The sequence below is a fragment of the Solanum verrucosum genome, unplaced genomic scaffold (assembly GCF_900185275.1).
Source record: "Solanum verrucosum unplaced genomic scaffold, falcon-dt-bn FXZP01000049.1, whole genome shotgun sequence".
NCBI lineage: Eukaryota > Viridiplantae > Streptophyta > Magnoliopsida > Solanales > Solanaceae > Solanum > Solanum verrucosum.
In genome coordinates, this window is record NW_026020221.1 from 6541678 (window position 1) to 6556653 (window position 14976).

At 36.1% G+C, this 14976-nt stretch overlaps 2 protein-coding genes across 3 annotated transcripts; one reads left to right on the plus strand and one right to left on the minus strand.

Moving 5' to 3' along the window:
• Window positions 1-1605: 1605 nt before the first annotated feature.
• Window positions 1606-8300, plus strand: LOC125831045 (UDP-N-acetylglucosamine transporter ROCK1). Its single transcript, XM_049510236.1, has 7 exons — window positions 1606-1923; window positions 4016-4064; window positions 4141-4367; window positions 6365-6563; window positions 6639-6782; window positions 7286-7360; window positions 7666-8300. Exons 1-7 carry the CDS (start codon window positions 1787-1789, stop codon window positions 7825-7827), a joined length of 993 nt encoding a protein of 330 aa, XP_049366193.1. The 5' UTR covers window positions 1606-1786; the 3' UTR covers window positions 7828-8300.
• Window positions 8301-9046: 746 nt separating this feature from the next.
• LOC125831035 (BTB/POZ domain-containing protein DOT3) lies at window positions 9047-14148 on the minus strand. 2 transcript variants are annotated; one of them, XM_049510225.1, is made up of 6 exons: window positions 13957-14148; window positions 13157-13226; window positions 11534-12438; window positions 10675-10942; window positions 10451-10579; window positions 9047-9533 (listed from the first exon to the last, which is right to left on the minus strand). In XM_049510225.1, exons 1-6 carry the CDS (start codon window positions 14100-14102, stop codon window positions 9171-9173), a joined length of 1881 nt encoding a protein of 626 aa, XP_049366182.1. In that variant the 5' UTR covers window positions 14103-14148; the 3' UTR covers window positions 9047-9170. The 2 variants fall into 2 exon arrangements, with proteins under 2 accessions (XP_049366182.1, XP_049366183.1); XM_049510226.1 differs by having other exon boundaries at window positions 9047-9521; window positions 13957-14103.
• Window positions 14149-14976: the final 828 nt, after the last annotated feature.

Below are 14976 nucleotides of genomic sequence, written 5' to 3' on the forward strand. Positions count from 1 at the left end.
CTCTTAAACTTGTATAAAATTGAACAAATAGACACACATGTATACGAGATGAGAAGGGATGATTCTGAATGGTTTGTTAAGTACAAGGTTGATTTTGAACGTCCTGATCATGAGTTGACTTATTGTAACTTTACGATATTATCTCTGGTTCGAGGTAAACGAGAAGAGGATGCATTTTTGGTTCTGGCAGTTGTTAATGATGATAAGGTAATGAAGTACAATCTTATAAACAAGACCTTTGAGAAATTCTGTGATTATGATGTTGAAGATGAACAAGTTTTTTATTGTAGTACAATTGGTGCTTTTGAGTATATTGAGTCTTTGTGTTGTGTTTGAATCATTTGCATTCCTCTTGTTTTAGTAAACTCATAAAACTGTTTGTTTTCATATGTTATATTTTTTTTTTAGTATAGTGCATCTTCATGTTGCCTATTGTTTTGGAGTTTTAATTTCACGGATCCTTATATCAGTAAAGTCATAATATTAAATTAAAGTTGAGACGGAAGTTTGATTATTTCTGGGAGAGAAATTTCTCAAAGTTGAAGGAGAGTTTGAATTTTAAAGTAAAGTTCAGGAGGTGTAAATGATTTTCACCACCATTTCTCGATTGAAGACTTAAAAGAGGCCATGCTGTCGTTTCTTCTTGATCAAGTTTTTACTTCCATCTTTTTATTTTACTTGGTCTTTTTAGCAAATTGAGAGATTTTTATTACTTCTTTTCCATATCGTCCTTAATATTTAATAACTACACAAAATAGTAGTAGTCAAATTTAGAATTTCGAAACATGATTAATTCAATAAGTTATACCTCTAATTAAAACTTAATCAATGTAAACCAAGCAATATAAAACGAAAAAAATATAACTCAATTTACTTTAACAGTGTTTAAAAAGTACTATAATATTTTTTATTTTCGAAGTCTTTTGAGAGACTTCTATAGACAAATTGCACATGCCAAATTGCAAATTGGTACATAGACAAATTCGTATATTCATACAATAAACAATATACTTCCATTTTTTCAAGAAATATCATCTCATTTATACAATATGTAATAATGTAATAACATACACTTTATAAATATAGAAATATTTTTAAAAAAATACAAGCAATTCTCTTTTGTTTATTTTCAGTTAGATAGAGTAGTCAAAATCCAATATCTAGGAGCAATAATTTTGTACTAATATTAGATTATATATTTTTTTAGCATTATAATAATATATATAAATTATATATATAACTATCTACTTTGATATCTTATTTTAAAAAAAAAACAAAAAAATATCGAATAGAATATCAAAAAAATTAAAATACATACCAAACACCATACTTGACCATAAATATCATAACGTTGGAAGCTTTATATCAAAAAGTTTGATATCTATATGATAATTCGATATCTATCATATCAAACTCACCCTAATTGTAGCATAAAAAATGATTTCTCTAATCACTTGTAATTTTATTTCCTTTTTAGAAATCCAAAAAATCAATACATTATCTTTTTCAAATTCAATTGAAATATTCCTTCCTTAGGCAAATAAAAGTCTTTTTATTTTATTTTAATTTTAATTTTAATTTTAACTTTAACTTTAACCATTATAGAAGACTCAAAGTAGTGTCAGTTTCAAAGTCACCTTCCAACGGCGCCGTATTACCCTTCCGACGCCATAGCCAAACAGCAGAGAAAGCTTCACGCGAAGCCTTCACCAGTTCGATAGCAGCAATAATCGAAGGATCCGATTGGAACAAACCCGATTCGTGTATACATTTCGGGTCAACCGTTATGGCTGCTACGGAATCCAAAAAAGTGAACTCCGAGAACCCGGCGGCGGCAAAAGCCGGCGGCAAAGTGTGGTTTTATTCTTTGCTCCTCACCTTACAGTATGGTGCTCAGCCGCTTATATCCAAGCGTTTTGTCAGGTTCAGATTATACTCTCTTCACTCTTCAGTTTATATTTTTAATCTAATTTTCAGTTTTTTTTTGTAGAATGTAATTTTATTTTCTGAATATATTAATTTGTATCTCAATTCTAGTTGAAGTATGCAACTTTTTTTTTGTTGATATAGTTGTGCTTGTACTGTATTCTAAGCATTATTTGTTCGTGCATATTGGTATTTAACACTATTCAATGTGTTAGTAACAATTGACCCGTAGATAATGAAGATAAGGGAATAAAATTATCAAAGAAGATCTCCACCTTTACTGGGAATCCGAAGAGTTCTTCGAAAAATCATAAAGGATAGAGACTCCACATTAATCCTATTTATAGTACTAGCTAAACAATGGGTTTAATCTAGGTGTGTAGGACCATGCTTGAATGCCAAAGGATCCATAGGGAGTGAGTCTTACTAATATAAGACTGTTCATGTTGTTGTCAAATAGGCAAAGGTTTTAGAAGCATTTATGGTTGATGGGTACCTTTTGAGAGTGCATATATACGGATTGATAAACAAGAATGATGGTAAGATATGTGATTATTAAGAATGGATAATTAGGAGATCATCTTGTGATATTAACATTAGGAGGGCCATCCAAGTTGGGATCAAGAGGAGATTGGGGATCTTTTCTCAGAAATAGATGATGGGGAAGGAGGGAACTTACCTTATAAAAAAAGTGATCGGGGAAAGGACGGAGAATTAATAATATGGGGTGGGAGTTGGGAGCGAAGTATTTTATGTTTAAATTGTATTACAAGGAGTTGTCAGGTTGGTAGGTAAGAATGGGGTGTGAAAAAAATTTGGTCTCTAAGTCTCAAGAGGAAGTTGCTTTGTTTGCTTGGTGTGCTGTACAAGACGCCATCTGATAATTTGAGAAAGAGGAGAATGATATTTGTGAGGTGGTGTTGCTTGTACAAACACTTCGGAGACGATTAGGCAGGTTACGAAACTGTGGACCTTTGCATTCCCATTGTTCAGCATGTAGTGGTTGTTACCAACAATAGCAGAGGAATCTATCACCAGCTTGGAGACAAAAGAAAATTGGCAGTGAAAGAAAGCAACATGGGGAACATCATCATTATGTTTATTTTGTTGCTTATGAAATGGAAGGAACAGAAGATTGTTTCAGATAATAAGAATGACATGCAAAGATTAAAAGATCATTCTTCTTTCACTTGTATTTTTGGTGGAAAGAAAAAATCCTATATTGTACACTTAGTCGGGTAACTCATATATACCTATTGATGACCCAGACTGTTATATGAACAACTTGTACATACTGTTGACACTTGGTGTTCATTTATCGACTTATCAAATAAAGTACGATATATACAAAATAGAAAATTTGTGTTGGTCTTGTTCTGCTTGCACCATTCTTCTTAGTTGCAACTTACCTTGACTAAAAGGACTTTCTGAACCAACAGTAGATATTACAATGGTTACCGACTTACCATATCATGTACCATGTGGGAACATAAGAAAATTGTCCTCTCTTTCTTAATAATATGCCAGAAGGTCAAAGGCAATTCATCAAATATCACATTGGTATAAATAAAAACTAAGTTCTAGAATTAGAAGAAAATTGTCTTGGTTGTGATGTTACTCCCAGCCTCAGTTATATTGAATCAGCCTTGGTTAGGCGCCTAGAACTGGTTTAGCTTTTCCAGTCCCAGGAGCTTCGAGCTGGCTCAATCCTATGGAGATGTGGGGATCAATTCCTTAGGTAGCGATCCAGTTAGGAATGGTCCCACATCCAATTGGGATGGCTCGATGAGCAAGCAAAGCTTTGTGCAAGAATTATATCAATTTCTTAGATAAAGTAGGATGTATAAACGTAAAAACAAACTCAAATTGAGATAAGCCCCTATGGGCTGGCCTAGTTTCCACCTTTTTCCTTGTTTCCTCCTTGTCTCAAAGAAGTTCTTTATTATGTTTATTTTGCTACTTCTTGTTATTTTGGTAAAGGAAATGCTATATGCTTATCCTTTCACATAAATTGTTTGGTGATAAATGCTTTCTTGTTAATATTTATACTATTATGACAATAGTATTTCCTGTTCTGTTCTTCCTACAGGCGTGAAGTGATAGTTACTTCATCTGTTTTAACATGTGAAGCAGTCAAGGTAAATACTTTTTTCTCTGCATTGTTTCACTCTATGGGTGCACATATTTACTTGCATATACCTTCCAACTTTTCAGGTTATTTGTGCTCTTGTTCTCATGGCAAAAGAAGGCACTTTGAAGAAAAATTACAGGGAGTGGACCTTATTTGGCTCTTTGACTGCATCTGGACTGCCTGCTGCTATCTATGCACTACAAAACAGCTTATTGCAGATCTCATATAAAAATCTTGATTCACTCACGTTTTCAATCTTGAACCAAACAAAACTGTTCTTCACAGCCTTGTTTACTTACATAATTTTGAGGTATGCTTTTGTCGTAACTCGTGACCATGCAAGTTAGTATGTTGATCCGAAATGTTTTCTATCCGTTGACAGTACTGATCGTTACCACTTTGTCTTAGACTTATCTTTGGCAACCGTACTAGTGCTTAGACTGATATGGTCATTTGGTACTAAGGATAAGGGATTATAATCCCATGGATAAAACGAGGGATTTGTGACTGTTAAATTAGATCTTGGGCCTAACTCACACCCCAAAAGCTAGCTCTTCAAGTATCTGTTTCTGTTGCTCAGAATTAGCAGAAGCAAGCAAACTACTCAGCATTTCAGTACCATCAGCAGCAGATCCAACTGCAATAGAACCAGCATTTGATCCAAAAGATCCTTTGTTCACATCACGAGTCTGGCCATTCGGCGCAAATCTGACCTGCCCAGCACGCTGAGAATCTTTTGATGACATCGCTGGTTGACCTGATGGCTGCACATTGGTCACATTTGAAGCTGGCTTATATCCATTCATCCTTCCCCTGTTCTGCCGATATGGTCAATAAGTATTAGGAATCATGGGAACTGGAGAAGGTTGATAGCTAGGTCTGAGGGTGTTTGTGAACCCATTAGTACCCCAACCTGGCCTAATAGCAAGAGACTGATACATCAGCCCAGGTCGTGCTGGTACTTGAGGAACAACACCATGGCCTGGATAGTATAGCGGAGGATATGCGCCAGGAAACATAGCTGAAGCTCCTGTTAGTCCGGCGAGTTGTTGTGCGTGTTGTAGCTGTAGCTGGGCCTGTCTTTCCTCTTTCCTGTGAGCAATAGCCACATATAACGGCTTTCGGTGCAACATAAATCCATAAAAAGTATTCACAGCGTTATAGGCCTCCACAGCCCAGAAGCATACAAATCCAAAACCCTTACTCAAACCTTTCTCATCTTGGCCCAGGTGCCATATATTTACATTGTCCGGAACTTGGCTTATCAGCAGAGCATGGTTACTTCACTAGGTGGAGTAAGGATTCTGATTGGGAATCTCGTCTAGTACCTGCAGACGCTGAGTGGAAAAAAGTGGTGTTGCCTAGTATGAAGAAATACAGCGAGGCAATAGATGGTTCGTCGATAGAGCAGAAGGAAAGTGCACTAGTGTGGCATCATCTTGAAGCTGACCCTGACTTTGGCATTTGGCAGGCTAAAGAGCTTCTTGATCACCTCGAGAGTGTGCTTGCTAACGAGCATGTGGTCATTAAACGAGGCCAGCACATTGTTGTGGTGAAACCACAGAATGTGAACAAAGGATCTTTTGGATCAAATGTTGGTTCTATTGCAGTTGGATCTGCTACTGATGGTACTGAAAAGTTGAGTTCGCTCTCAAACTCTTCTCTTCTCACATGGTATTAGAGTGGGTAAAAAGTCTCACATTGGTTAGGGAGTGGACCGGTGGTCTCCTTACATGGGCTTGGGCAATTCTCTCCTCATGAGCTAGCTTTTGGGATGTGAGTTAGGCCTAAGACCTAATTTAACATGGTATCAGAGCCAGGTCCATCCCCGTTTGGGCTCCCGGTCCACGCTCCAGTCGGGTCTAGGCGTGAAAGGGGGTGTTAGAGTGGGTAAAAAGTCCCACATTGGTTGGGGAATGGACTGGTGGTCTCCTTATATGGGCTTGGGCAATCCTCCCCTCATGAGCTAGCTTTTGGGATTGAGTTAGGCCAGGTGCCATATCTTTACAGTGACCTATAGGTCACAAGTTTGAGTTATGGAATCAAACCACTACTGTCTACATTATACCCCCTCCCCCCTTGGGATGCGGACTCTGTGTGAACGCTGGATTCTTCGTGCACTGGACTGCCCTTTATTCTATCCCATGCTAGGTAGAATATTTACTTCCGGGATTAGCTATCTCGAGATACTTTATACCACAATTGCGATATCATTTATATCCTGCAAGTGTTCTTGTTAGTTACACTAATTGTGTATCAGGTGAATCCTGAGAGCCTTGTTACCCCAGAATCCCTTTATTTTCTCAGGCAGAAGCAATCCATTCAACAAATTGGGGCTCTTTTCTTGTTAATCATGGCAGCTGTCCTTTTAAGTGTTGGTGAGGGCTCCAGCAAAGCTTCCAGTAGTAGTAACCCCGAAGAGATCTTATTCTATGGAATTGTACCAGTTTTGGTTGCATCTGTGCTTTCTGGTATGGCATCTGCCTTGTGTCAATGGGCATCTCAGGCAAGTAAACACTGTTATTTTATGAAAGGGTCTTTTGCATTTCCTTCATTTTGATATGCTTTTCATCTATTACAGGTTAAGAAACACTCATCTTACCTGATGACTGTTGAGATGTCCATTATTGGGAGTCTCTGCTTGATAAGTAGTACTTCCAAGTCCCCAGATGGAGAAGCTATTAGACAGCATGGATTCTTCTATGGATGGACTGCATTAACTTTGGTAAATCAGCATTGCAAATATGCAATTTTATTTTATATATTTTAATTTTTATTCATGGAAACTTGTTAAATTGGTATGCAAATACTCAAAACGTCCAGGAACAAGTATCGCCATGAATATGAAGGTTTCCTGAAAAAACTAATTAGTTCCCTACCTGGGGATATCTTCTATTAATTTACCCGACGTGTTGTTATCATATGCATCTTATCCTCTGGTTAGATCCAATTGTCACTTTTAATTTGTTTGTTGATGACAATAAATTGTTCCATTAATTAGGCTTTTACATAATTTTTCTTTATCAAAAAAATCCATATGAACTGGAACGATTAAAAAGGATCAAGATGAACTGGAACGATTAAAAGGATCAAGATGAACTGAAACGACAAAAAGAAATCAAGATGACCCAGATTCATTTTCATTTTTTTTTATTTTGGAAGAGTCAGATCTATCTAGGTAGGTAAAACTCATGATTTTACATGATACCTCCACTTCTTTTGTTTCAGATCCCTGTTATTTTAAATGCCGTTGGTGGAATTCTTGTGGGTCTTGTGACTTCATATGCCGGTGGTGTTAGGAAGGTAAGTGTTTGCTTAACTTCTTATGCTTTACAAGTTGTGCGGAATTGAATGGGCTTGAAAATTCTCTTTTTCTTTTTGCTATTCTTTTATTGCTTCGCCGGCTTGTGCCTTTCCCCTTGATTTATTTGAGGCATTTGTAGTTCTGTTACATTACTATGACACTTGAAGTGGAGTCCTAGGATATTTTCATTTTTCTTATTCATAATATGTTCTCTTGTTAGCTCATGGTGGAGCGAAACAGTCAACTGTATGGTCTATTTTATTGACAATGCTATTTCTAACTGCTTGTCTTAAATTGTGCGCAGGGTTTTGTCATTGTGTCTGCACTTCTTGTCACTGCTTTGCTCCAGTTCATCTTCGATGGAAAACTTCCTTCACCATACTGCCTCGTGGCACTTCCATTGGTCATGATTAGCATAAGCATATACCAAAAATACCCATATCGTGTTAAAAAGAAGCAAATGTGAATTGTGAATACACCATATTATGACTCCCATGAATATTTGACAAAAGGGACAATCGATTCTACTCATGTAGCAGGAAAACAGTGCTTAGAGTGGATAAGTATTTTTAGAGGAGTCCAACTCTACCTCAGAACTGGAACATTTGAGTAAAAATATGTTGCTTTACTAGTAGATATATCTGTATTTGATGTATATGGACATCCTCAGCATGATTCCACATTGAGTAGCGGAAATTGGATGGATCTCTGGCTGGAAACTCCTTCTATAAGTGCAATCGCCTTTTCTGAGAAGTTAGAGTGCGCGGATTACCAGCTAGTTTGAAGCCGCGAGATGAAGTTTAGTTTGAGCTTGAACTCGGGTGTAAAAAGAAAGATGCTTTTCTCTTTTATTGCCTTCTCATATTATATTTGTTATGTTATTTAGATACAGAAAGACAGGGTAACGCCTAATGAGTGAAAAAGCTATGTGGAAATTCACTCTTTATCTCAATTTCTAATTCCCCTTTGCTTATCTTATTTACTGTGAAAGCTGAATTTGGAAAACTCATCATATAGTTTGTAAATAGCGTCATATTATTATTCATAAATGGACTCGAACTTGAAACATCTGGTTAAGGTTGGAAGGGGGTATTATTCACTTTACCGAAAGCCAGTATCAGTCCTCTTGCTTGCTTGTGGCAAACATCTCAGATTTTTCAGAGCTTTCCACAGAAATGGATCCCTGAAACAAAACATAATCTACACACCCTTCTTTCAAGATTATTCATATTTATTTCAGTAGTCACAATACTATTGCATGTATATAAAACAAAACAAAAAAAAACTATATCATGATTTACCAAAAAAATTGTTTCAAGGTGACAATATATCATGGAATTAGTCGAGGTTTTCAAAAGTTGGTCATGATCACGGTTAACAAAAAAATGAAATAATGTAAAACTTGTTTCAGTATTTGTAGAAAACTTTCCTCCTCCTTAGAAATGTTCCAAAGAAGTTGTCTACCCAAAAAAGGAAGTCACTTTCTTTCTTTGAACAAGGCATAATACATATGAACGTGTCTTTTAACTTGGCATCAACTGACATCTATGTCATTCAACTTTGGATGTACATAAGTAGATACTTAAACTTGTATAAAGCTGAACAAGTAGATACACACGTTTTATATGACAATTCACCTGAGATATGCTGATTGTATTATATTATGTAGGACGCATATTATGTCATTTTGAAAAGTCCGACCAACATAGATAACTTACAATATGCATCCAAACTCCATCCATGCCACAAAGAGTTGTACTTTAATCAGTTCATCAACCAGATACATGAAAACAAGTATAAACTTTGCACTTAAGATATGGATTGTGTTCTTCGGCCTGGTTTAACTTTATGCTCTCCCTCTTGAGTTTCATCCTCGATCATTTTTCTAATGAAAAGTGCAGACTTTTTCATCTTCCTCCATCCCGATGTCCACGGACTTCTATGCTTGTTGTTTGTCTTCTCGTATTCTTGTTGCAGCTCAGAGTAGTCCCTATGAAGCTCAGCCATTTGAATCTTCACATTTTCGAGTTCTTCTCTAAGGGACTTGACCTCGTTCTTCGTTGATGACCAGCTATTTTCCTTGTCTGAGTTATCATCACTCTCTGTAATATCCTTACCATGTACTGCAGCCCTCATCTTCACTTGCTCCGACAGCAAAACCTGCATTATTCTCTTCGAAATTCAGACGTAAATCAGCATGTCTATAAGGTTTTGATTAGGTGCTGGTATTTATGTTTCTATTACCTAATCTGCTGCTAAATAGCTCGTAGCTAACAATTTTCTTTAATAATCTGTTGCTCAATAGGATTACTGACTGATTTTGTTGTTTAGCTATAAAATTTGTCTGTCACTAATTCCTGTCTTTTCAATAGTGCACACTAAAAACATGAAAGTAACTAGAAATTTCATCGATAATTTGTCCGTTGCTAGTTCCTGTTTTTTTAGGAGTATTCATTTGCAAAGGTAGGGGTAAGGTTTGGGTATGTTGTTGTTCATTCGCAAAGTTAGTTGATGGAACTCCTTTTTTCTTGGTTTTTAAAATCCATGCTAGGCTTCTTGAATGCTTTCATTGATCATTGGTCTGCGTACACTCTACCCTCCCCAGACTCTACTTGTGGGATTGCATTGTTGTAATTTCAATAAAAACCCCTTTTACCTTTCAACATGTTACAATCATTGGCTATGGGGGGTCCGGGATTCCACATTGTCCTCGAGATCTTATATATTGCTCGGATACTGGATGTTTGTGCATGTAATAACACCAATTTTCGAGATCCTTATCAGTTTAGATCGCGATGTACAGGAGACTTGCCTTACATGCTTTACTCTTGTTAAAATCTTGATATACCTGATGCTAAGTTGGAAACTGAAGTGTAATCTACCTAAGTTTGCTGCCAGCATAATGCTTGTTATTTCGTTAAATGTTTTAACACCTATGATGCTCGGACTCACTAAAAATGTTGCCTCACCACGTCAAATCCTCCAAAAGTACGCTACTTTGTAGAGGATCCAACATGTACCTGATGGCATTTTTGAAGAGTCCGAGCATAGGTTAACACACATGAATCTCTTTGGAAGGTAGATTTTACCTGGATAATGATTCTCATAGGCAACCTTTCGTTTTGTGCAGCGTGCATGCATCCATCAAGTGACAATTTTCCGCAGTCCATGATCTTGCATAGCCTTCGTCGATCATGTTCAGACAGTGAAGGATGAGTCTGTAGAAGATATAAAACTTCATTGTACTTTACTTTTTTCGATTGCAGATTCAAAATAAAGTGCTAGATAGTTTGATTGCAGAAGCTGAAATAACCTTAAGGTATGTATCAATAGCTCTGTAGAGTCCATCATGACATGTTCGAACATGTCGAGGCAATGATTCAGCTAAAACTCGGAACTTAGTGATAGATACATTGGGGTCTCTCGCGATTTCCACTAGGTAGCTGTCAAACAGTTTACTGATATTCAATGTCGTCGACTTCAGTTCTTGTTGCTGCAATTTTTGCTGTTCATACATCAGGAAATAATCCAAAATCCTCTGCACCACATCTATGTTATGGATAGTCTGTTCTTCATTTGAACTGTATTCAATGAAACTGGTTAAGAGCAGTGTTATCAAAGACGAAAACTGCATAATGCTATGTCCGTTGAGGCTTTAAGCGCAAACAAATTATGAATTTTAATGGAGAAGAGATAAAATATGTATATGTAGTCCAAGACTAATAATTATAAGCACGAATAACAAATACTCCATTTGTTTCAATTTGTTTGTTTGGTTTTGACTTGACACGGAATTTAAGTAAAGAAGACTTCTGAATCTTGTTGTCTTAAACATGTCACGTGAAAAGTTAGAATTATAGAGTTTCCATAAAAGGAAGGATGCATTCCTTTTGAAACAGACTAAAAAAGAAAGTAAGACAAACAAATTGAAACGGAAGGAGTATATGCATAAATGAATTGAAAAAAAAAAATAATAACACTGTTTAGCGTCGTTTCTTCAGGATTAAGCTCATTGGCAAGGAAAAGTATGCCTTAGAGCCTTGATGACGATAGTGAAGCACCCTCTAAGCGATGTGAAGCGTCTCACCATGTTTTGCGCCTCACTTCAGGGCTTAAGCGCACAGTGTTAATGTTCTGATGAAAATTGAAACTTGAGAGTGATAGTAACTCACTTGATTGTTTGTTCACCGACTGCATATGTAGGTATCAAGAGGTCGTTCGTGCTGGCATTTTCGAGCACCATCCCGATTCTTTTCTCAAGCTCGGAAATCAAAGCTGGTGATGCAGCATACACAATTGACATCTTCAACAACCTTAAAAGAAACTTGCAAGAAACAGTTTCCTTCTGAGGAGGTAATATACTGATCAAGCTCTCTATAATTGTTCTCTGTTCCTTATTCTGTCCAATGCTCGTTTCCACGATCCTCCCACTCGTGATGCTCCATTGCGAATCGTTCCTTCTATTAGTACCACTTTTACAATCCATTCCTTTCGTATCGCCATACATGCTAGGCAAACACTTCTCTCCGTAGTTCATAATACACGAACCAATGATCTCAGGTTTGATCCCTTTTACACTCACTGCTGTAATGATCCTCATAAAGAAATCAATACGGAGAGTGGAAACATCATCGAACCACCATGTTCCTTCGTTCATTATGATTTCCCCTGCTGATGAATTCTCTCTAAATATCTTCCAGGCAATTGAGTCACAACACCTTCTCACAATCTGTAAATTTTCAGCCCATGGAGATAGCATTTCACATGATTTGATGACCGCGATTGTGTCATTCCACGATGAAAGGGCTACAAATGTGAAGAAAGCTTCCGTTTTCGAGATCAAATTCCCTTCTTCCATTGCTTCTGTCATCTCTAAAAACTCTGATCCACATCTCAATGCTGCTACATTTGCTGGATTTAGACTTATTGGCAAGCCATAACAGAATTTTACAATTGTCTCAAAAGTTTCTGATCCACCTGGAAACTTTTCAAGCTTGATATCATATCCTAAATGTGAATTTTGAGGCTCATGAAGTTCAATTTGATTCAAGTAGCCACACCTTGCAATAAGTGGATACTGTTTCAAGATTACACAAACTTGAATTAACTTCTCAGTAATTAGTACAACAACACAACATATGAGTGAAATTCCACGAGTTGGGTCCGAGGAGGGTAGAATGTATGCAGACCTTACTCCACAAGATAGTGGAGGTAGAGAGATGTTTTCAAAGGACCCTTGACTCAAGTGCAACAAATCGAAGTAGTTACGAAAAGAAAAAAATGACAGTGAAGAGAGCACAGTAACTAACAAGGAAAGTAGTGCAGAAAATTCAGAAAAGAAACAGTAACAACAATAAAATAGGGCGATAATCGAAACACAATACACAACACAGAGTAAGAAACTACAAAAATAAGGCTAATACTACAACATATGCCTCTTTTAAGTGTAATATTGAACTCACAAGATTGAAGCTATGTAATACCTAATTAGTTTCAATTTAAGTGTTTTAGTTTAACTAGGCTTGGGCCAAAAAAATAAGAAAGAATATTTTTTTAATATCTTAAACTGGAGATGTCTTAGAATCTTGTGGTTTTAAACATGTTAGACATAATCAAAATTGCAATTAAACCTATTAATCTAACACCAATTATACAATATTAATAACTTCAATTTCAAAATTTGTATTTTCGATTTTCTATTAATCAACTATAACAAAGAATTTATTTACAAAATATTTGTTAGAATTTGTGTTTTTTTAGTAGTGAATATTTATATCCAAGTGTCTTTTACTTACCTTGTGAACATAGAATGTGATGTCTTCAACTCGAATTGATAAATCACTTGGAAGCTGAGAAGTGGCAAACCTGCATAACATAATGAACTCATAGTTTAAAATTTTTTTTAATGTATGAGGAAACAATTTAATCAAATTTGAATCTACTCGATGATTTTTTCCCATCTATCTATGTTTCAACATGCCGAATTACCTCATACCTATACTGATGAAAATAACATGTATCCACCGGTAGTCGAGGTGAGTGTAAGTTGGCTAGTGAGCAAGTCAAATGTTGCTCAAACTCTTCAGAAAAGTTGTCGGATGCATGCCAGGTCCTTAAAAAATACTATTGTTTTTTTAAACATACGACATGGATGCAATAATATTTTTTAAGAGTCCGAGCAATTTACTAATAAAACAAGAATTACCTCACACCTATACTGGTGAAAGATAACACGTATCCACCGAAAGTCAAGGTGAGCGCCTAAGTTGGACCAGACATCGCCGTTTAAACCTATGTTGCTTGGACTATTCAAATATGCAGTCTGGATTCATGTCGGGTCCTTGAAAAAAATCACATTTCTAGGAGGATCCAACACAAGTGCAACAATATTTTCGAAGAGTCCAACAAACAAATAACAACATACCTAGTGAAATCTCACAAGTAGGGTCTGAGCTAGGAGGGTAAAGTGTACGCAAACCTTAACCCTACCTTATAGAGGTAAAGACTAGAGAGACTGTTTTTGAAGAACAACATTTTTGAAGAGTCGGAGCGAAAAAATGAAATTATTGCTTGTGATGTTAAAGATAGTTGTTACCATGACTTTTCTTTCTTGATAAAGCCATCAGCAATTGCATTGAGCATAGTTGGGACAACAATACATTGATCATGATTTTGGTGATTTTCATCAGACTCATGATGATCACTAGTGTTCTCCTGCCCATCAAGAATCAACTTCTGCATTGTAAGTTAGTTGCCTCTTACTCTATACAAAAAGTCATGAAAGAAAATCCATGACAATTTGTAATAGGCAAAAGGTTTTTGCAGGTTCGACTAAATTTATTGCTTTCAGCTCCACTTTATATAGATATATTAATAGTAGGATTTTCACTAATGAAATCAAAAAGTAATTAGATAATTTTTTTGGCGAAAGAGATCTTAATGAACCCCTTGTGTTCCCTAGCTCAGCCCCGGTGGGGCCTGTTTGGACAAGGAACTTTTTTTTAAAAAAAGTTTAAAATATTATTTGGTTATTGGAATGCCTTTTTTGAAGATGAGTTTTAAAAATTTGAAAAACTACTGAATTCTTGTCTCCAACCACAAAATTAAAACTTTCGAGTACAATCCCAATTTTTAAATATTAATTACCCACTTTAATTTCAAAAATATTTAACAAATATATGTCCAAAAGGTTTGTTTTATTCTGAACTCAACGACTTTAGATCTTGAATTCTCCTATATTATGAGAGGGAGAATTTTGAATAAATGTGAGAATGGAGTTTGTGGCTAGAAGTAAAATACAATTAAGTTGGTGGGTGGCTATATTTAATGTTATAGGGTCATATAATTTGCTGTTGTTCTTAGTTAGGGACAATTGAGTAACATCTGGGAGGACCAGAAAAAAGAATATTGTCTTGTGACAGGTCTAATTCAAATTATACCACGTAAATATTTATTTGACCAAGTGATCATTTTGTGGCTATAATGAAAGAGAGATTTTGATGGTATCTATATATTTTGATAGTATCAAACAGTAATTGAATAATTTTTCACTGAAGTATTTTATTGTCCTCTTTGATGCTATCGGAGTATATATATACTCTAATGGCGTTAAGGA